This window comes from Mesocricetus auratus, unplaced genomic scaffold, assembly GCF_017639785.1.
Source record: "Mesocricetus auratus isolate SY011 unplaced genomic scaffold, BCM_Maur_2.0 Super-Scaffold_100020, whole genome shotgun sequence".
Classification (NCBI taxonomy): Eukaryota; Metazoa; Chordata; class Mammalia; order Rodentia; family Cricetidae; genus Mesocricetus; species Mesocricetus auratus.
Genome location: NW_024429201.1, coordinates 20,077,051 through 20,101,243, shown reverse-complemented (window position 1 = coordinate 20,101,243; position 24,193 = coordinate 20,077,051). Strand labels below are relative to the sequence as shown.

The 24,193-nt window shown below is 37.7% G+C and overlaps 1 protein-coding gene across 2 annotated transcripts in view; it reads right to left on the bottom strand.

Annotated features, from left to right (window-relative positions):
* Positions 1 to 24,193, bottom strand: part of Fcho2 (FCH and mu domain containing endocytic adaptor 2) — a 91,950-nt gene that overhangs the window by 56,486 nt on the left and 11,271 nt on the right. For both annotated transcript variants that reach the window (XM_040728878.1, XM_040728877.1), the window contains exons 2-6: positions 20,703 to 20,794; positions 13,611 to 13,685; positions 10,541 to 10,682; positions 10,307 to 10,459; positions 2,812 to 2,916 (exon numbers count right to left, since the gene is read on the bottom strand). In XM_040728878.1, coding sequence (XP_040584812.1) covers positions 2,812 to 2,916; positions 10,307 to 10,459; positions 10,541 to 10,682; positions 13,611 to 13,685; positions 20,703 to 20,794 — 567 coding nt within the window. The remainder of the gene's footprint in view (positions 1 to 2,811; positions 2,917 to 10,306; positions 10,460 to 10,540; positions 10,683 to 13,610; positions 13,686 to 20,702; positions 20,795 to 24,193) is intronic.

Genomic DNA, 24,193 nt, shown 5'->3' with positions numbered 1-24,193 from the left:
GCCAGGGCTACAGATCTCAGGGTCTCAGGGGTTAAAAAATGCAGTATCAAGACCAAGCATGGTGGCTCCTGCCTATAATGCCAGCACTCAAGAGACTAAGGCAAGAACACAAGCTGCAGCCAGCTTGGCCCACACAGAATCTAAAAACAAACACACAAACAAAACAAACAATATGAGAGAGAGAGAGAGAGAGAGAGAGAGAGAGAGAGAGAGAGAGAGAGAGAGAGAGAGAGAGAGAGAGAGAGAGAGAGAGTGTTGGATGATCTACACAAAGTCAGGGGAGAGATTCTACTCCATAGAGCTGTTCTCTGCCCTGCACAAACATAACTTTTTTTTTTAGAAAAAATTAGGAGGTTGAGAGATGTCTCAGCATAAGAGCACTGGCTGCTGCTATTCCAGAGGACCCATGTTCAATTCTCAGCACCTACATGGAGGCTCACAACTGTCTATAACTCCAGTTCCAGAGGGTCTGATGCCCTCTTCTGGCCTGTACAGCCAAAACTCCCGTATTTAATTTAAAATGCTAAGAAACATCAATAATGAAAAATACTGAGCAGCAAATTCTAATTCCTATTTTAATTTAAATGATTAACTGAGAGTATTTAACTAGTAGAAATACAAAATTAACAAATTAATAGTAACATGTTCTTATTTTTTTAACTGGTTTTTCAAGATAGGTTTCTCTGTGTAGCCCTAGCTGTCCTGGAACTCACTTTATAGACCAGAAACTACAGAACCGCCTGCCTCCCAAGTGCTGGGATTAAAGGAATGCTTGACTACCTCCTGACATCTATTTTATACTTCTGGACTTTTAAACTCATGGCCCCAAAGACTACCCTGCTAGTCTACTCATTTTTCAAGTCTGTTTTATTTATTTTTATGTTTTACATTCATTTATTTTATGGGGGCGAGCACTATGACTCATGTGGAGGTCAGAGGACAACTTGCAGGGACCGGTTCTCTCCTCCTACCCAGGGCTCCAGGGACTGAACTCTGAAAGTCAGGCTTAGCAGCAGGGCCTTCATTTGCTGAGCCATCTTGCCAGCCCCAAGTCTCAATTTTACATGTCACTTCTCCAAAAGAAGACTCCCGACCTCCTAACTTAAACTAAGTCACTCCTGTTATTCCACCTCCCAGAAGCCTAGTCCTTCCCTTTGTAACATTTATAAAAATCTGCTACTTTATGTCTGTCACCTGAACACACCCTGCAACTAGCACAGTGCCTTTGCCATCATAGGTAAACATGAATTTAATTACCTGCATGCATGCAAACATGCATGCATACCTTTAGGTTTGTGAGATGTAAGTTGTTCATTTCCTCAAGTAAGGACAGGGAAAAAAAAAACTAGCAATCAAAGTCTCATACTTATCAAGACTAACATATGCCCACCAAAAGAGAAAAACTAGTTTAACTGCAGAGAAAACTGAAATAAACAAAGTATCTGATCCTTGTCCTCATATAATTTACATTTCAATACAAAAAGACATAATAACAAATAAGAGTGAAGGGGCCAGTGTACTTCACCATGATGTAGTTCCTCAAAAATGATGACAAAAATGTTTCAAAACCTCTCATCACTAGCCTCAGGCCCAGAGCTGCAGCACCCCATGAAGACTATGCAGTGAGCTATGTGGTAAGTCACTGTGATCTGTGGGGTCCTCTTGCTATCTATTAGATGAAATTAAATTCCTGATGTCTAAATGGTGCTAAGGAGCTAAGAACATAAACAAGAGTGGGAGTAGAAATGTTAGGTAGGATTCATAAAGTGCTTCTACCTTAAAATAAGCCTTCAACTAGGGCTGGAAGAACACCAAATTACATATAATCCATCCCAAGTTAGAAGAGCACAAACATTTTTATTGTCTATCTTCCTCCACTAAAATTTAAGTCCTGTGAGAACAGGCTTTTTTCATTTGATTTGTTTACTGCTGTATCTTCATTACTGAATGTCTTCCAGTTTTCTTCTTATGCAGAAGTGAATTATAAACTTAATACTCAAGCCTGACTACCAGTATTGTCTTCACCATCTACCAATGCCTTCATTTTCCTCAATGATCTTTAAACAGCTCTTATTATTTATTTGAATAAACCTTTTTTTAAATTTTATTTTATTGTGCATACAGTCTTCTGCCTGTATGCCAGCAGAGGGCACCGCATCTCATTCAAGGTGGTTGTGAGCCACCATGTGGTTGCTGGGAATTGAACTCAGGACCTCTGGAAGAACAGTCAGTGCTCTTAACCGCTGAGCCATCTCTCCAGCCCCTTGAATAAACCTTTATGACACTATTACAGTCTGAATGTGAAATGTCCATCACAGGCTCATGTGTTTGAACACTTGGTCCCCAGCTGGTTGAACTGTTTTGAGAGAGCAAGGAATCCTTTGGACAAATGTTGCCTTGCTGGTAGATGTAGAAGTTAGGGCCAAGGCTTGAGGAATCTAGGCTGTCTCTACTTCTAGACCAAATGTTCTGTCTTCCTGATCCTCTAAGATGTAACACAGTAGCCTCATAGTCTCTGTCTTCTCTATCATGGTGGACTAAATGCAAACCATGAGCCAAGGTAAATCCAGCCCTTTCTCAGGCGTTTGGTCACAGTAATGTGAAAAGTAAGTGGTATAACAAACATTAGCACTCTGGCATGTTGGTCCTCAATTTCCCAAACAAGATGCTAATATAAATTATTACAACACTGAAATAGTTTATTTAAATTTTTCTAATATTAAAAAAATTAAACAGAAACATTATATTATTTAATCAGTGTATACAGAGATAAGCATCCTGTCTTCAATTTAAAGCCTTAAAAATACCAACCTGAGCTGTTTCTGTCATCTTCTGTTCAAAATCAGTTTTTGTTAATGCATACTTTTCCACATAGAGTTTGTAAGTATCCGTAGCTTTCTTAGATTTAACAGCTGCCTGTACCAAAACAAAAGCATTTTTAAGAGAAGTATTTATTTAAATATTGTGTGTATGAGTGTCTTCACAAAAGTCTGTGAATGACATGCATTTCTAGTGCCCTCAGAGGTCAGAAGAAGACATCAGATCTCCTAGAACCAGAATTACAAATGGCTGTGAGATATCATATGGGTGCTGGGAATCACCTGGGTCCTCTGTAAGACCACCCATGCTCTCTGAGACCACCCCTCAAAAGCATATGAAACCGACGTTAACCATTTTCTTTCTTAATATAAGATAATATGAAGTACCAAATTAAAAGCACATTTTAAGGGTTTGGTATGACATACAACAAAGTTTAATCCTTTAGTGCCTGCCTTAATCACTGTCTTTTTGTTATGGGCAGACAATAACTCAGATAAACATGGACTCTACTAATGAAATGTAGTTCAAAAATTCAAACATGCCCACTTTACAGCCCACAGCAAGATTGTATAACCATAAGCAACAATGGTCAGAAACTTCTTGAAAATGTAAAAATGTATACCAATCAGAAGCACCTGACACACTTTTCTACAATAGTGGTTCTTCCTTCTTTCCCATTAATGCACACATATTTCATTTAATGTCTGATTAAAGTCTATAAACCAAGCTCAAAATCAGAAAAACTGGTTTTGCCATGATAGCTCTCAGTTCCTAGGATGTTCCAATAAATTATTTTTAATTTTATCTATTCTCCAGGATCTATATTTTCAGGATCTAAAACCCACTATGATAAAAATCTAGTTTTAATTTTATCAGTCACTTACTGAAAAGATTAAATATTAGCAAGAGAAGAACATGAAAAAGTTATACAGGACAAGGACTTTGTAAAATAACCTATACATGAATAGAAATCATAAAGTAGAAAGATCATAGAAATCAACATAACCCTCAGGTGAGACACATTCTGGCGAAAAGACTCCCTAATCAGCTCTGTACTGGGGCGGATACACAGCTACAGTCAGTCTTCACTGCTCTAAACAGTGGTATGTAGGCAACAGGAGCACGAGGCCAACGTAGGGGTCTGGGAGCATCAGACCAGCCCTGGAGGTTGCAGGAAGAAGAAGAAATACCTACCGTGTAAAGGCTGATCAACTTGGACATAAGAAGATGGGTTGCAGAATAAGAGTTCAAAGATGAAGGACAAACTGTAGGGTTTCAATATAGAAACACCTCCATATTCTATATCTCAATATTCTTGATGAGATAACAGATCTTCTGATGAGCAACTAAGAGTAGGATGTGCTAAGTAAGCCTATCCTTCGTAAAGAACAAAGTTTCATCAAACTACAGCATGCGGAAAACATCAGGTAATAAGACTAGATAAGGGGTCTAACGTAATGCTAAGCATCAAGTAAAAGCTTTATAATAGAACATTTGTGCAGGGCCAATCAGTGCCAATATGTAATTATCTTTAGTTGTGTTTCCAGGACAAGAACTAGAAATAGAAAAACTAGCTTTGCTGTAGGCTGAGATTGGCAAGAGACACACATGGTCTTCTCTATATAGATAACCTTGTGTTCTCAAAATTCAATAATAAATTCTACTAAACACACATGTAATGTGCTTTCCTGCCTTTTAAAATGAGATTTTTACTTGTGTTGTGTATGTATCTGCTACATATATGTGAATATATAGCAAGGCCAGAAGACGAACACCATCAGATCCCCTGAAACTGAAATTACAGGCAATTCTAAACTGCCTAACATAGGTGCTGGAAATCCAACTCACAGCCATCTCTCTAGACCCTTTTATGCCTTCTTAAATAAAGCATATACAGGATATATTTCACCACTAACTATAAGTAGAACTGGCCTTCATGCCACAGGAAAATTAGTTTAAATTCTGGATCTACCATATACTTCCATTATTACTTTATATTTGAGTTTTTACAATGATCTCTTACTCCTAAAACAGGAACAATACCAGATATTTTTAAGGCTGCACTAGTGACCCAAATACAGTTAGATAAAATGCTTGGGGATAGTGAGATGGTCATGGTTCAGCAAGTAATGGCGGTTCCTGCTGCCACACCTGACAACCCTGAAACCTACACAAGAATGAACTGATTCCTGAATACTGTCTTCAGACTGCAACACATGCACAGACACAAACACATTAATGGAAAAACAATTAATGCTTATGAAAGGATCTGGCATATAGGCCCATTTGCAAAATAACTGTTAACAGCTGTTATGTTTCTAACAAGGAACATCATAAAATACACATCATTAAATTTTGTTGTTATATGAAGGCATGTGTAAGTTAATGACTTATACAGAGTTGCCCATTCCCAAAGAATGTAAATAAAATCTGTAACAGTTGTATTTTATTCCTAAAGTTTTAAAGAATTTTCTGACTGTCTAGCCATCTGATACTACTTTCTCAAGCATCCTGACCCTATTCAAATACAACTATTAAATAAAATGTCTCTGTAAAGTTTATTACGTTCCATCCCAGGAACCCTGTATAACCACGTTTGCTAAAATTTATTTTAGAAAAAAATCTAGCCAGGCATGGCAGTACACGTCATGTACTACTCAGGAAGCAGAGGCAGGTGAATCTCTTTTGAATTAGAGGCCAGCCTAGTCTACAAAGAAAGCTCCAGGACAGCCAGGGCTGTTACACAGAGAAATCATGACTCAGAAAGCCAAAAAGTGAAAAAGAAAAAAATCTAATGGTATAGTCAACTGGGTTTCCTTTTGGATTTTCTTCTCACTAAATCTTTAGTTTCAAAAGAAAAATCAACAGTCTACAGTCCATGGAGTGGCTTACAGTAAAAGCTTAGCAAACAAAATAGCCAGACTGGGAGACCTTTCTTTCCTTGTTTCTCATCCTAAATCTCTTTTATTCTGCTGTCTATTACGTTTGTCTAAATAATTCATATGTCACATACTATCAAAGACATGATTGAGAAACTTACAATTTAAAAGGATATTCATAAACAGAGAGTTAAAAAAATGACCATAGCCACACTCTATTTTTTGCATCCATACTTTTAAAAGCAATTTAGTTCATGGACTCTTTCTTCAGATTTATTTATTATTTGAAATTATGTGTAGGGTGTACGTCTGCATGTGGGTCTGTGAACAAGAATGCAGGTGCTGGTAGAGAGCAGAGGTATCAGAGCTCCTGAAGCTGGAGTACAGACGGTTGTGAGCGCCTAATGTGGGTGGGTGCTGGGAACTAACCCTGAGTCCTCTGGAAGAGCAGCAAATGCTCTTAATGTGTAACCACTGAGCCACCTCTCCAACTCCTCACAGAGTTTTTCTTAAAATCTTTCTTTCCTTCTATTTTGCAATGCCAGAGAACTGAACCAAGGGCTTTACAAATGCTAGGCAAACCAAGTTAAACCTCCAGTGCTAGTAATGGGATGTATCTTGTTGAGTCATTGACAAAACATTGGCCCCATGGAAACCCCCAAACATCATAGGCTATGGCCAAGGCTATTGGTTGCTCTCCACAACCTGTTGATAAAGCCCTATTGCTGAAGACAACACTTACTTATATCATTGAACATGGAGTACTTGAGCTAGTACCCAACTAGAAGCTTCACTTCTGGGTAGTGTTGATGGTACTAGAAGGTATTCTTCATGGTTCCAGGAGAGAACATTAATCAAAATCACCCAGCTACAAACCCTGAGACTGCCTACAGAGACCTACCTGCCAGATACACTATGTATTAGTAGCACAAATGTTGTACGAGTAACTAGCCACTTTCTGACTGGATTTAAGGCCCATTCCCTGAGATGGAACCCATACCTGACACTGTTAAAGTAGTCAGGAAGCTGAGAATAGATAGGTCACGGGCCTAGGGGGAAAAAAACAATATATTATTCTGCTAAAAGAACACAGCAATAAAATGACTCCTAATAGCATATATCCACAAATCAGTGCCTTGCTCAACCCATATCAAAGAAGCTTCTTCTGAAGTGGATGGGAACACAAAGATCCACAACTAGACCACTTGCTGAGTGGGGGACTTGGGAGCACTAAATCCTAAATGAGATGTTTTCATCAAACCCTGACTATAAGACTCAGGGATCTATGTGAATTAAAAGAAAAGAGTGTAAGAGCCTGAAATGACGGATGACTTAAAGGAAACAATGTCTTCAAAACACAGCAGGACTAATGAACATATGAAATCAGCACAAAACTTGCACAGGTTCAAGCCAGATGAGATCCCAAAACTAAGAAAGGGCAATAGACATCAGGTTAACAAAAGGTTTTGTGCCCAATACAAAACAAACTTCCTGTTTTATTTGTGTGGGCTTTTTGTTTCATTTGGGCAGTTACTGTCTTACTGGGATTTTTGTTTGTTTGAATTTTCTTTTTTTTAAAGAAAGAGAGAGAGAAAGGGAACAAAGTTGTGAGGGCAGGGAAGTGGGAAGGATCTGGGAGAAGTTGTGGAGGGGAAAATGTGATCAAAATATATTGCATAAAATATTTTAAAATAAAAGAAAAACAAATTAAGAAAGCTAGACAAGTATACCTAGTCATAATTTTTCCTTTTCATGGGTTCCATACAAAATACTACTCTTCTCTTCCTACAAATCACCACTCTATCCTCTCTATACTATTTTAGCTCTCCAAGAAAAGGGAAGCTTCGCAGGGCGTTGGTGGCGCACGCCTTTAATCCCAGCACTTGGGAGGCAGAGGCAGGCGGATCTCTGTGAGTTCGAGGCCAGCCTGGTCTACAAGAGCTAGTTCCAGGACCGCCTCCAAAGCCACAGAAAAACCCTGTCTCGAAAAACCAAAAAAAAAGGGAAGCTTCTTGAAGACAGAAGGGGACAAAATGTATTTAGTTTTTAACCACATAAGAGCATAGCAAGAGGCTAGAAACCAAAACATTTACTTAATACTCAACACAAATAATAATCCAGCAATCAATCACAAAATATACTTGAGCACATCATTCATTAAGGCAATAATTTATTCTAAAGCTTAAAAGCTAAACAAACCTTACAAAATGTGTTTTTATTATATTAAGGAACTGAAAAATTCAAATAATTTTCCAAGTAAACATACATGCTATTATAGACAATGTAATGATGGCCTCTCACATCACTATTATAAGCCAATAGTAATAAAGTCAACACAGAAGATTGGTATACTAGGTAATTATCTCAATATTAGTCCTTACATCAGATGAGAATTTAAGAGATGGAAGGGTGCTCCTAGTGCATCATTTCTTCTTCCTTAAATAGTTTCCAGAATTACAAACAGTCTTTACTTAGAAGGGAGAATATTAATTTGGTAAGGGTGGTGTGGGGCTGCCTCGGGTAGTAGAGTTCTTGCCTGGCACACAGAAAGCACTGGACTCAAACCCCAGCACTGCACAAATTGGTGTACTGGTACAAAGCTGTAAACCCAGTACTCAGGAAGGAGAGGCAGGAGGGTAGGAAGACCAAGAGTTCAAGATCACCCTTGACTACATAGCCAGTTTGAGGCTAGCTTGGGCTACCATGTAGCTGTCCAATCATACGGTCAAATTTGCATAAGCAATGAAGCATCAACAAGACAATTAGACAAAACCATTAACTGAATATGCATTCTGATTTCAGAGATGTGAGAGAAAAGAAATACCTCCCAGCTTTTCTCATTTTCTTTTTCTCTGGTGATTAAGTCAACATTTATTTACTATGTCTAATTTCAAACTGAAGACTACCAAATTTCTTCATTCCTGATTTCAGTCTAAACTACTGATTTTCCAAACAGTAGTTGTATACCATTCCCTAGATTTTTTTCACTCCCTTAGAAATTTATACTAAATGAATGAGGGCAAGTTTATTTCTCTGTAATATGTTCTGGGAAGGTTTCTAAACACAGGGTAAGCACCCCTGACCTAAGAATCTAAAACTACAAGGACAAATATGATACTACAAATAGAAAAATTCAGTGGGACTTTAGATGCAAAAAATAACTACAACACTAGGCAATTTTCTTTAATACATATGCATAAAATGTAAACAAAACCATTTAATTTGTATAAATACCTAGGTCCTACTACTATCTTATACATATTCTGATACCACAAATCCAGTCAGGCATACTGGTGCATGTCATTAATTCCAGCATTGGGAGGCACAGGCAAGTGGATCTCTCAAGTTCAAGGCCAACCTGGTCTATGTAGTGAGCGAAGTCATCCAGGAATATATAGTAAAACAGTCTCAAAATAATAACAAATATTATGAATATTATTAACAATAAATTAAAACCCCCAAGTCTGGAAAAGATCCAAAAATCTCACAATGTTTCTGTTCGAAACATTTTGGATAAAGAATAAATAATCAGAGCACCCTATCTTCCAAATTTTTCCTTTATAACTTCTTTAGCTCTGTTGTTTTAAAAATAATTTTTTTAGTATTTTTTTATTTCCATTTTTTAAAATTAGCTGGTTTTATTAGGTAAATCTTCTTTCATCATGCCGTTAATTTCTTAATCCTCTCTAATATGATTTATGTTCACTTATTTCTTTGCACAACCTATCACAAATATTTGATTGTGATGCTTTTTAAATTTAAATTTCATCCAATGAGAATTCTTATTCTTACTAAATGTATTAGTGACCTGTCTCAATATTATGTCTCTTAAATGTGTTCTAGAATCTTACTTGTTTGCTCATTCTCAATGGAAGGTTTTTAGGTTTTCCCTCTTCTCTTTCCCTGCCCATGAGAAGCAAAGAACTCACAGGATACAGGAAGCAGTACACCCTCCACACATGTGACTTCATCATTAACAGCCAATTTCTAGTGTTCAAGTTATCTACTGCCAGCTCTCCAAGATCTAATTTAACTTAAGTTTTTAAAAGACAGTTTTAAATACTTTCCTTTTAGAATATTAGGGATATCACAAAAAGAGTCATGGACTGTTTCCCCAGACTGACTGCAGGTCAGGATTATGTAACTATAGTTACATATGTCTCTAAAACCCCAATCTCCCACAGTCTTTGGACTTAGACAACTGTTTCCCTCACACAGCTTCCAGCTGTGTGCTAGGCAAGAACTCTACTACCTGAGGCAGCCCCACACCACCCCTTACCAAATTAATATTACCCCTTCTAAGTAAAGACTGTTTATAATTCTGGAAACTATTTAAAGAAGAGCATGGTGGTGTGCTTCTGTAACCCTGGTCCTGAAGAAAGTAGAGATTCTTGGACTGTAGGGACTCAATGCCCTCCTAGTCAGCTTAGCTCAGTTAGCTCCAGGTTCAGTAAGACACCCTGCCTCAAAAAATAAGGGAGAGGGACAGAGGACAGAGTGCTCTCTGGCCTTCTCAAGTACATCCATCTGTTCTACATGCACCAAACACCTTATACATACAAAGGAGAGCGTATGCTAGAAGCATTGAGTATTTTTATTATAATTACCTTTTCTATTTCTCTTTGTGTAGCTCCTTCCTTTTTCAGACGTTCCTGTTCTACACACTTGGCATTGTAATTTTCCTTAGACTTCTGGAGGGCCTGAGTTATGTTCTGAATGGCTTGGACTGCTTCCAGGGTCCCTGCAACTTCTTCTTTAGTCTGTTTGATAAGAAATGGTTCGATAAAATGAGCTATAAAGCACCTACCATGTGACCACTCAATCCTTTAACAAGAAGTTACCTTTTTATGAGACTTTACTTGCTCCTCTCCATACTTCTGAACTTCTTTTATTAGTTCCTGTAATTTTCTAACAAGATCCAAATGACAATTTGCTAATTTTTCTGTAGATGTTTTGAACACATCCCACACTGGTGCAAATGTTCTAAGGGAAAAACACAATATGAGGATAATTTATTAAAATAAAAAGAGCTGGTGAGATGGCTCAATAAGTAAAAGCATGCTTGCTACTACACCTGATGACCAGAGCCCACCATAGAAGGAGAGAATTGACTTCCAAAAGTTGTCCTCTGTGTGCTGCTCATGTGTGCGTGCCCGAGCACAAGTGTGTCTAGTCACACACACACACACATCGCCACATGCCATAATAAAAGGTAAAAAATAAAAAGTGAAGTTTAAGCTTCTAAATTGAACCCAATGAAATCAATAATGCTATATTCAGCAATCATCTTTAGGTAGGAAAAATTGGAATTAAAATAATGAAATGACCCATTGACTGTGTGTGTATGTCCTTAGTTAATTATTTAAAATACATCTGATCCACAGGGACACAAAACTTTGTTGATTTTATGTCACAGGTTTTCATAGCTCCTGCCATTTAATTGTATTCAGTTGGCTCAGTGGTTAAGAGCACTGGCAGCTTTTTGAGAGAACTTGGGTTCAATTCCCAGCACTCACATGGCAGTTCAAGACTGTCCACAATTCCAGTTCTAGGGGTTCTAAAACCCTCACAAAGACATACACACAAAAAAACCACCAATCCACATAAAATAAAAATAAATTAATTAAAAAGAATAAAAATAAAGTTTCTCTAGGGTTGGAGACATCTCAATGATTTAGTGCTTGCCTCACATGTAAGAGACTATGGGTTTGATTCCCAACACCACAATAATAAAGGTAACAACAGGAAAACCTCTTCTGAATTGAATAAGCAAAAATCATTTTTTACATGGGATTTCTTTGTGCCTTCAAAAATTTCACACAAATTATTTAACAGCAGCAATCTGAAACCTTTATCCGAGCTTTGTAATTGTATCTGTGTACTTAATTTACTATCACTTTTCTACCACAGTGTATGGAATGAGTGACATATTTTCCTCCTACTTTTTCTCAATAGTAAAGATTTAAAATATTAGCTGGGCGTTGGTGGCGCACGCCTTTAATCCCAGCACTTGGGAGGCAGAGGCAGGCAGATCTCTGTGAGTTCGAGGCCAGCCTGGTCTACAGAGCGAGTTCCAGGACAGCCTCCAAAGCCACAGAGAAACCCTGTCTCGAAAAACCAAAAAAAAAAAAAAAAAGATTTAAAATATTCAGCAGGCTCAAATACATCCAAGGACTTCTATATTTACCATCCCCATGGATAGCACTAAAATTTCTACGGCTAGTTTAAACCAGGCTGGTCAATGTAGAATATTCTAAAGACAGATAACTCTGTGCTCAAGATTTGCTTTAAAAAGTCCCAGCAATAAAGCTTCTAATAGAAAAACAAATGGCAACAACAGTCACCTAGGCAAGAGGGTAGAGAATACAATGACTTTGCCAACTGCTATAGTTCCTAACCTGTAGAAAAGTTAGCTGGAGTAATCATGATATGCAATTATAAAGAAGTTCAAAGACGTTAATGAAACTCCTTATACTGGGATTGTTCTGATATTTTACTCCACATTTCAATCAATACTAAATCTGACAGTGGTTACATGGAAATTTTCAAGAGAAAAAAATACCTGAAAATACATGGACTTCACTTCCTGTAAGCCTGATAAACATAGTCAAGAATTTACGAAACAGATAAGGCAGTGTACCTTTACCAACGTATTCTTTTCACCAAAAAGGGAGTCAATACAGAATTTCTCTAAAAACAAGTTTCTTGAGGCCAACAAGATGGCTCAGCAGGTAAAGGCACTTGGTTTGTAAACCCAATAGCCCAGGTTCCATCCTTGGAACCCAAGTAAAGGTAGAAAGAAAAGACATGAGCTCACAAAGGCACACTCTGCTCTACCTTCCTACCAGTCCACACACAAGAATTGTTTTCATTGTATTGTGTGGGTGTTGTGCCTGCATACATGACTGCATTCCATGTGTGAGTATCTGGTACCCATGGAGGCCAGAAGACACTGAGTCTCCTGGAACTGGAGTTACAAGTGGTTGTGAGCCACATGTAGGTGCTGAGAACTGAACTTGGGTTCTCTAGAAGAGCAGCAAGAGTTCTTAGCCACTAAGCCACCTCTCCAGTTCACACACACAAAACAACTAATACATCTTAAGCTTTAAGTGTTATTATAAGGAAGTTGCAGAAGCTGGGTGGTGGCCCATGCCTTTAGAGGCAGGCAGATCTATGTCAGTTTGAGGCCAGCCTGGTCTACAGAGGGAGTGCCAGGACAGGCTCCTAAGCTAGCTACACAAAGAAACTGTCTCAAAAAAACAAAACATAACAAAAAAAGTTGTAAATTAAGAAAACAAAGAAAAACACATACATACAAAATTAACCAGACCCAAAGACACAACTCAGTGGAATTTCTATACAGTCAGAGTAGCCATTGGAATGAAACTTATAAAGCTTCACAGTGGATTCTATACTTTCACTAATGTTCTTATGCACTTATCCACCACTAAACCCAAAATCCATGACAAAGTTAGAATCCAAAAAACTATTAGCTTTATATCCGCTTTAATAATTCATGATTGCAGTTGATCTTTCACCATTCCCCTAATATTTAGCCTTCCTTGTCCTCTTATCTACATGTTACCAAGTATGAATGTGAACATTTGTTTACACACACACACACACACACACACACACACTTACTTTATTGGCTAGGTTCCAAATAAGAGAGACCAGGAAATTTCTACAAATCTATTTAAGAAATTTCAACTGGACAGTGGTATGCACGCCTCTAATCCAATCACTCGGGAGGCAGAGGCAGGCAGCTCTTTGTGAGTTCAAGGACAATCTAGCCTACAGAGGAAGATCCAGGATAGCCAGGGCTACACAACATGGTAAAACCCTGTTTCAGAAAAAAATTTTGGGAGGGAGGGAGATAAACATTTTAAGAACAGTCAGAAATTAACTCACCCAAGTTGTGAATAATTGCTTGCAGATTTCGCTAGTTTTGTCATTGATCTGGAATAAGCTTCTTCTATTGTAGCTCTGTTAAATTAAATTGCTGTATTATAATATCTATTGTTTAGCAAGTCAAACATAGCAAAGTTCCAAAATATGATTAAAAATACAGAAATGAGAGCATGCCTCAAAATACATGGTAAAAATCAGCAAGGGGCCCCAGTAGATGTCAGAAATCATGGACAGTGTTAAGCTCTGTAGTTTGGATATGGAGCGTCACAAAAAAACTCCTTTGTTGAAGATCTGGTCTGTAGCTGGTTATCATAATCACTGAGAGGGCATGAGGTTATGAGACCTCTGCCCAAAGTAATGGACTAACCCTGTGGTGAATTCATAAGCTGGTCACATTACTGGACAGTGATAAAAAATCAAGTGGTGGGGTCCATCTGGAGGAACTGTGTATCCTGGGAAGATACACCTCACTCTTAGCCTGTTTATCTGGCTCAGAGCTTCCTGGGGGTCATAAGGTAAGCAGTCCCTGCTACATTTTCTCACTGCTGTGATAACTGGCTTTGCCTCCAGCTCAAAGCAATACAAATGACTGACCAGTGAGCCAAAATAAACCTTTTCTTTTATCATTTCTCTTAAATATGTGGTCACAGTGATGGCAAGTATGAGTAACTAATCTGCCCATATACATACATCTATGATCAAATTAATTTATAAATTAGGTACACTTAGAAATTAACAACAATAACTAATAAAATATTGTAGCAACAACAACAATAAAACAAGCAAGGGTGACACATACCTATAATCCCTGCACTGAGGGGGCTGAAGCAGGAAAATCACAAATTCAAGACCAGTACACAACTGAGTTTAATAATCCCATCCTGAGGCCGGGCGGTGGTGGCGCACGCCTTTAATCCCAGCACTCGGGAGGCAGAGGCAGGCGGATCTCTGTGAGTTCGAGACCAGCCTGGTCTACAGAACGAGTTCCAGGACAGCCTCCAAAGCCACAGAGAAACCCTGTCTCGAAAAACCAAAAAAAAAAAAAAAAAAAAAAAAAAAAAAATCCCATCCTGAGCTATAAGACAAGCCCCTGTACTTAACATACTCAATAGTTTTATTATTATTCAATACTGTGATGCATATTTAAAATAACAAACCTGGACTGGTGAGATGGCTCAATGGCTAAATATATCTGCCACCAAGTTTGACAACCTCAATTAATCCCTGGAACCCACATAGTAGGAGAGAATTAAATCCCACAAGATGTCCTTTAGACTCCATCCCAATGCATGCACACAAAATAAATAAAGATGTAATTAAAACAATTTAATAATGAGCCTATGACAATCATTTGCACAAAATTAAATCAATCGCAATTCTGAGGTCCTGAACCTCAGAGTTTATTTACTTTAAAAATAGATTAAGTATTTCAAACTAGAAAGTGTTTAAGTACCAACAGCATAAAGATTTTAGGTTAAGAAACTAGTCAAAGCCATTAAATTCAAAAATTTTTTTAAAAACACACAAATTAAATACTGGTGTGAGGGAAAAAAAACACAGATTGCCCTATACACATAACCTCTAAATGCTATACCTTTAATTTTTCCATAACTTCCCCTTCTCTGTTGTGTGCTAACTTTAATAGTGAAATAGTCTACACCCATCCCTGTTTATTCATTTTGATGGTTTTACACTGCTCTTGCACTAATGTCCAACTCTCTCAATCTAACTATACTTGGACATCTACATCACTGATTCCCAATTTCTACACTCATCTTTAAATTCTTCCTAGTCACACACGCACACACAGACACAGACACAGACACACACACACACACACACAAAACTGCCCAGAAAGTATTAACCAAACGCCCCCTCACAATGATTTTATTCTGTCCCTTTATCCATTTAAGCACACACACTTACACTCTCGCCTATTCAGTATGCTGAGGCAGATCATAAATTAAAAGAAAGCTTGGGAAATACAGCAAGACAATTCCTCAAACAAATAGACAATAATAACAAAAATTTCATTATTCTATATTTTTAAATAATGCTATGAATAGTACTTTTATCATCTTTAAAAAGTTAATACAGAAAGAAGTATTAGTTTTTTTGGGTTTTTGAAACAGGGTTTCTCTATGTAGTCCTGGGTATCTTGGAACTCTCTTTGTACAACTCAAGACATCAACTTGCCTCTGCCTCCTGAATGCATGTGCCACCAACCACTAGGCTAGGTATTTTTGTTGTTGTTGTTGTTTTTTTAGTAAACTATTACTATTTTAATGGTTAAGTTTAACTAGAAAAACATAGGGCTGAAGAGATGCTTCAGGAGTTAGGATCACTGGCTGCTCTTCCAGAGGATTTGGGTTCAATTCCTAGCACCCACATAGTGACTCATTACCATTTCTAATTCCAGTTCTGGGAATCTGTAGCCCCTCTTTTGGCCTCGATGAGCATTGCAAGTACAAAGTACACACAGGCAAAATACCCATACACATAAAAATAATAAATGTAAAAAAGAAAGACACTGAAATATCTGTAAATTAGGATAGGAATTTGACACCAAAGCCATCTACGGAGGAAAATCGCAAAAACTTGGAATTGGGAATTAGCTGTGCAGCGGGGGGGCACATGGGGAGAGGATATATATATATGAAGAAAGAGCATTAAGGAACTAACAAGACTGTTAACAATCAGGTATATCAGGAAGCTTTTTCCTGAAGGACACCAAGGAGAAGCAACTAAAATACTGAGAAGTAAAACAGGGGTTTTCATAGACAAAACTTACAAAGAGTTAAAAGAGAGCATGGGTGACCTCACTGTTAATGAAGAAAATGTAACATCTGCTGATTACTGGCTTTATACGAATCTAGGACCAGTTGTGGTGGCATACAACTTTAATCCCAGAACTCAGGAGGCTGAGGCAGGTAGACCCGGGTTGGAGGCCAGTCTGGTCTACAGAGAGTTGCAGGACAGCCAGGGTTACACAGAGAAACCCTGTCTTGAAAACAACAAAAATAAGTCAACAAGTAAGAATTCAGTCATCCAGCCTGATCTACTGAAACCCTGTCTTCATAACCCAAAAATAAATAAGAACTCAGCAGTTCAGGCTGGTCTATTTAGTGAGTTCCAGGACAGTCAGAACTATGGAGAAAGACCCTGTCTTAAGAAAAGAAAGAATTCAATAGCTGCAAAGCTTGAAGCTCTTACAGAGGATCTGGGTTCAGTGCCAATACCCATATGGTGACTTCTAACATCCCTAACTCCAGTTCTAGGAGATCAAGTCATCTTCTGGTGTACACACACACATATGATACATATATACACACGTTGTCAAAGCACTCTTACACATATGATAGATAAATCTTTTTTAAATATCTCTATTAAACCAGTGAGGAGCAATGGAGAATGATGTAGCTCAGTTGTAGAATGATTGCTTCATGTGCTCAAAGTTCTAGGCTCAAACTCCAGAGTCACCAAAGTAAAAAAAAACAAAAACAAAAAACCAATTACCCATGATAGAAAACAGGTAGTTTTAGTAAGTCTAACTGATAACCATTGTTGAAAATACTACAAATGTGGAAGAATAAGTAATATTGCTTAGACAAATTAACTGGATCAGATATTATATATTTTCATTTATTATAAATTTTATTGGAAAACAATGACTATTTAAGTCCTTAGCCATTTTGAGATACAAACTTAGTACGTGCAGAACTAATTTGCTGTCAAGAAATGTCTTCACAACACTTAATACTATTAAGTTAAAGTTCCCTACTTTGTGGTTTTTTTGTTTGCTTTTTTTTTTTTTTTTTTTTGAGACAGGGTTTCCCTGTATTGCTTTGGAGGCTGTCCTGGAACTTGCTCTGTAGACCAGGCTGGTCTCGAACTCATAGAGATCCGCCTGTCTCTGCCTCCCAAATGCTGGGATTAAAGGTGTGCAACACCACTGCCAGCCCATAAAGAAGTTTTTGAAAAGTAAAAGATCAGGCAGGTGTCTAGCACATGTCTGTAATCCTAACACTTAGGAGACCAAGGGAAGAGGAATGTCATGGGTTCAAGGCTACCCTTGGCTACAAAGTGAGGAACAGGACAGTCAGAGTTTGAATAGCAAGACCATGACTCAAGAAAAGTTTATTTTTTTAAAGAAAGGGGCCAATAAAATGGTTTAGTGAGCAATGGCCTTGCCACCAAGGCTGACAACCTGAGTGTGACACAGACACATGGGACATGGAAGGAGGGAGTCAGTCCTGAAAGTTGTCCTCTGACCTACAAACATGTCAAGATGTGATATTCTGAGGTCTGCATGTCTCCAGGAACGCACTAAAAGTAACAATCGGCATCAGATAGTAATAGGACAAGGAGCCTGTGTTATAATACCTAGGATAATCACTAATTGAAAGTACAAAACAGGCAATACTTCTAAATAAATAGCAGAAAACAGATTTTTGAAAAAAGGCAAAAGCAGACAACAAATTGAAGGGAAAAAAACACACTAATAATGAGTTTGACAAATTATAGCTCTACTGGAAAATAAGTGCAGATGATTTAATGGAAAAAACAAAACATTCAAAAACATGACACTACAAACCAACCATCCTGTCACTGTGGGCTTTATTCAGTGACCAGAGACAATAAACACCACTTATATCAGACAATAACAAAGTGCTAAGTGCTGACGTACAATAGGACACCTTCATAAGTAAGACAAAACCACAAAACAAGTACAAATGAGTAATTAAAAGATGCTATAAACACTACAGGAGATTACAATGGGTATGTTTTACCCTAGTCACAGAGACCAGGAAGGACAGTGTAAGTGGGCACATTGCAAAACTCTGAAAAGTAGCGTAGAGAGGAACAGGCAAATGCAATGCCTAAAGTGGATAAGAAGGAACCTAGGATGAGCTAAGACAATGAGGGCTCCAACCATAAAATGGTTTAAACAAGAAATCTGTAAACAAGCTTGTCTGTAGCTCAAAATAAAAATAAAAAATACCTTCTAGCTACAACACAGTGAATGATTTATAAAATAAGAATCAAAACAGATGAACTCGTTAGGAGCAACTGCTCAGGCAAAAATACAAACAGAATCGGGATAATGAAACTGCAGATTCATCCTTTAATAAGGGCTTACTCAGTGCCAAATACTTTAATAAATATATGAATCAGAGCAGAGGGGAGGGGAGGGGAGGGGAGGGGAGGAGAATCTCCACTACTGAGCACTTTCATTATAGTAAGAAGATTAAACCTGGCGTGTACCTTTAATCCCAGCCCATGGGAGGCAGAGGCAGGCAGATCTCTGTGACTTTGAGGCCAGCCTAAACAAAGCAAGTTCCAGGAAAGCCAGGGCTACACAGAGAAACCCTGTCTTAAAAAAAAAACCAGAACCTAGAATCAAATATCAAACATGACTATAAAGTATGGAGGAAAGGTTGCCCCACTCTCCACAGAAAGGACTGCATTCTAGGTAAAGAAACCACCCCATTAGTACTAGACTCCCAGTGACCAACATAAACAGAGGTCTCCCAGTATATAGTGATAGCAGTGAAAAGTGTTGTGTAAGACGAAAGTCTGGGAGATGAGTCAAAGATATTGCACCTTCCTGTATTCCTGCTGATGCAGAAGCCAGAAGGAGAACAGCCTTTCCCAGAGCCCCAAGTATCTAAAATTTTCTCTCCAGAAGAAAGGTAGAAAGCAGAGGAACTAGTTCCACATAAAATCATTTATATCCCCCTTCCCATAAACTCCATGACAGAATATGTATACTTGCAACAAGTGCTCAGCACAAAGCAGGCATGCGATAGCTATGTTGTAAAGAACATGATGTTTAAGGCCAAAAGTCCCTATATAATCTAAAGATTTCAAATGTGTTCATACAAAAACAAACAAACAAACAAAAACAACAACAAAGTAGAGCTAGTCACAAAGCAATGCTAAGAAGTAGCATAAACAAGCAGATATGGGGGCACATGCCTGTAGAAGAGCACCAGGATGGCTGAAGCAGGAGGATCTAGGATATCTTTAGCTACACAGAGACGTCAAGGCCAGCCTGAGCTAATTCAGACTTTGGTTGGGGGGAAGAGGAGGGACAGGGTCTTTACTTCCCAAAGATCTTAAATTCCAGCATTCAGGCAACAGGGGCAGGCAGAACTGAGTTCCAAGCTAACCCAGTCTGCATATGAGTTCTGGACTAGTCAAAGCTACATAGTGAAACTGTCTCAAAAACTAAAAAAAAGAGCCAGGCGTTGGTGGCGCACGCCTTTAATCCCAGCACTCGGGAGGCAGAGGCAGGTGGATCTCTGTGAGTTCGAGGCCAGCCTGGTCTACAGAGTGAGTTCCGGGACAGCCTCCAAAGCCACAGAGAAACCCTGTCTCGAAAAACCAAAAAAAAAAAAAAAAAAAAAAGTAAATAAGTAAATATATATATATAAAATAAAATGGGGGTAGAGAGTTGAAATACAAAAGTAGCTTTGTCACTGTCAAGTTACATTATCTTCTAATAGTTTTTAAATTGACTATATTATTCTAAAAGTTGAAAGAAATCATATTTTATAAATTAAATTCATAGCATTCAAAACCACAAGACTTTCCAGTAAAAACTATAATAGGAGAGTCTTTTCAACTTTTTAAGCATATTTGTCTAAAGAAATAGCAATTTTTCAACCTATGAAATTCTTGTTTTATTATATTATTTCACTAACATTCAATACAGTGCAGAATTTACTAACTACTGCTTCAACAATGTCACTTTGAGTCAACTTATCAGCTCTCAATGTAGAGAGATAAGTTTGTAAAACACTCCTTTAAAGAAGCCAAGCGGTAGTGGCAAACACCTTTAATCCCAGCACTTGGGAGGCAGAGGTAGAGGCAAACAGAGCTCTGTGAGTTCGAAGCCAACCTGGTCTAAAAAAAATGAAATTTCAGGACAGGCTCCAAAGCTACAGAGAAACTCTGTCTGGGGTTTAAAAAAAAAAAAAAAAAAAGACAATGAAATTTGATTATTTAAATCCAACTAATACTTTTACAATTATTTATATTCTAAAATTTAAATTAGTAAGTTCTTAAACCACTTACAAAAATACATACCTTTCTCTAACAAAATCTGCTAGTTCTTTAGTTGATATCTGTCCATGTTTCATATTATGGTAGAGAACATCAAAGCCATTATTTTTTTCCCCCTGAAATTTAAAAGACAAACAAAAACAGACATAAAAAAATGTGAAGGTACAATAATGTTACATTAATTATTATACAACTCTTACAATCTGGTAAGTCATTTTTCCTTAAGTTAGCAATTATTAAATGATTACATACTATCAAAGTGACTCCATACCTTTGATAACATTTATAATTTTCTATACACATTCTATAAACATGCAAAAAGTGTTCAATGAAATTAAGTCTGAAATTTTAAAAAACACACCACAGTTTAGGAAATATAAAGTTGGACCTTTTAAAATATATTACAAAACCCCATTATATCAAGAGATTCTGGACTATTTAACCCAAGAGTTTATGCTTTAAACTTCAAAATAACTAAATCCCAGTACAGCATGGTGATGCACACCTTTAATCACAGCACTGAAAGACAGAGAAAGTTGGATCTCTATGAGTTCAAGGCCAGCCTGGTCTACATATAACATTCTAGGCTAGCCAGGACTACAATGAGATGGAACTTGCCAAAACAAAACAACAACAACAACAAAACTAAGTAAAATAAACCCAGACTTTTGAGTCAAAACAGCAGACTAATGATATAAGTTCTGAACATCATGAAATATTTTGTAACTTTTACTCAAATTTTCAAAAAAACTTAACTTGAAAAAAGCACACATTTTTTAATGACTTGTTTTATGTGTATTGGTGTTTTGCCTGCACGTATGTCTGTTTGAGGGTGTCAGATCCCTTTGAACTGCAGTTACAGACAGTTGTGAGCTGCTATGTGGGTGGTGCAAATTGAACCCAGGTCCTCTAGAAACAGCCAGTGTTCTTAACTGCTGAGTCATCTCTCCAACCCCAGGTCTTTTATTTCCATAAACAAAAATATAAGGAAAGATAAGGAACAGGCTATTGTCTTATCTCCAACTGGTAGAATATCAACAGATATATAATTCTTGAAAATCTTTATGCTATATAGCCCTATAAGTTCTACATTATTAAGCCATTACAAAAGAATTACCAAAAAATGTCCATTTAACCTGTAAAATAAAGACCAATAAACTAAGCCTGACAACTCCCACAATATTTTCTTGAATGAAAATAAAATGAAGAATTAAATATTTGTTGGATATAAAAGCAATGCTACAAGCAATTATCACAGGATTGGAAATCTGTTTTCAACAGCTCACCAAAAACAGGAAACAGGAACTGAGCTAAAGTAATCTCTAGTAAACTCAGTTTGTGAACATCAAGTGCTTTGCCACACACAACAAATGAAAATGTTATATAAGATATATTTTGAATATCCATTTCTATCTATGAAGAAAAACATAAAACTATAGTCTCTTATTAATCCAACATTTCCTTTGGGCTTCAACAGGTTTCATATTTAAGAATGTTATTATCTAACTTTAGTCTTTGTGTGGCTTTTTTTTTAAACATGATGTTTTTCAAGTCATTTTTCCTGTCAAAATGAGAATATTCTTTCAGCTAACCATTATTATTGGTCTGTAACAAGTAAAAACAATATTGTTATGTAGATTTAGAATCAATAAGGCAAAAAGGAAAGGATCTAAATCTTCTAAGGGATTCCATTACTTGAATATAACACACAAGCTACAAGTACTTGATAAAACTATCCACCATCATTTTTTAAAGATTTATTTATTGTGTATACAGTATTCTGTCTGCATGTATGTATGCATGCCAGAAGAGGGCGCCACATCTCATTACAGATGGTTGTGAGCCACCATCTGTGGTTGCTGGGAATTGAACTCAGGACCTCTGTAAGGGCAACTTGTGCTCTTAACCTCTGAGCCATCTCTCCAGCCCCTATCCACCACCTTTTAACAGAGTTGAAAATTAAATAAACAGAGACAAAATTATTGAAATACAAAAATCACAAAAACACAAGTCTGAGGATCTAACCTGTATTATTCACACATAATACAAGTTACCTGAGTCCTCAATGTGCGTTATAAATATTTAAAGGGTAGCCAGGAGGTATAAGCTCAATGAAGAGTATAAGACCCCTGATTCAATCTGTAGCCCCCACTCCTAATGTCTGTATGCATATATTTAAAAGACAAACTGGAGTTGAAAGCAAAGGGCTACTACCAAACATACAGATTATTATGACAAATATTTACTAGACTCACAAGAGAAATAACAAAAACCTTTCATGCTGTAAAGGGAACAAGAACTTGGAGACTATCTAATAAGCCTCTGAAACAATACAGCACCTAAACATTAATCAAGGCAATGTTCATAGGTAGAGTTCTTGCCTAATATGCATAAAGCCCTGGGACTGGATCTAGCTGTCACAAAAAAAAACAAAAAAACTGACCCAGGTGTGATGGTGATGACTTGCACCCCCACCAGTGGGGAAGCTGGAGCAGAGGGGTCTCTACTCCAAGGCCAGCCTGGGCTAGATAATGAAATGTTCTCAGAAAGAAACAAAACACTGAGTTACATTCAGAATATGTTCCAATTGAAAATCTCCTGAAGTGGGCCAGAGTGATAGCTTAGTGGGTAAGAATGCTTGCTTTGCATAACCTAAGTTTGAATCTCCAACACCCATGCAAAAGTCAGAATGGCTACACATGTACATAACCCCAGCACTGGAGGACAAAAAAAAGATGAATCCCCAGAGCTGCTGGTCAGCCTAGCCAAAAGCGTAAGCTTCTGGTTCGAGCAAGATGCCCCATGTCAAGATAGGAAAGCAGTAGAGGAAGACACCCAGTGACTACCCCTACCCCCACAGGCACACAGACCTATACAGTCACCCAAATGCACCTTACACAACACACACACTGTTGAAGAGCAAGCTACTTATTTGGGAAAGTCAGATATCTGAACAGCCTATTACTTAGGAATTCCCAATGGAACAAATGAGGTTCATTTACTAGTTGCTATACAACACAGCAATACTACCTTCAGATCAGTTCTGTCTACTTCATCCCTTAGGTCTTCTCTAAAAAAGGAAAACATCCTAATAGACACTAATGCCATAACTAAGGAATCCAGGTGGTGGTGGCACAGACCTTTAGTCCCAGCACCTGGGAAGCAGAGGCAGGTAGATCTCTGTGAGTTTGAGGCCAGCCTGGTCTCCAGAGTTAGCTCTAGGATAGTCAGGGCTACATGGAGAAACCCTGTTTCAAAAAAAAAAGTACTAAGGACAAAACCTTGCATTTACTATTTCATCCTACTTGGAAATTCAATGATTTACTATCAAAAAAAGTAGTGCTGTAAGATGTGGTGGAACATGCCTTTGGTTCCCCACACTGGGGACATCTCTGCAAGTCTGCAAGTTCAAGGCCAACCTGATCTATATAGTGAATTCCAGGCCAGCTAGTGTTACCCAGTGAGATCCTGTCTTTAAAAAAAAAAAAAAAAAAGTAGTGCTCCAGACAACTCTA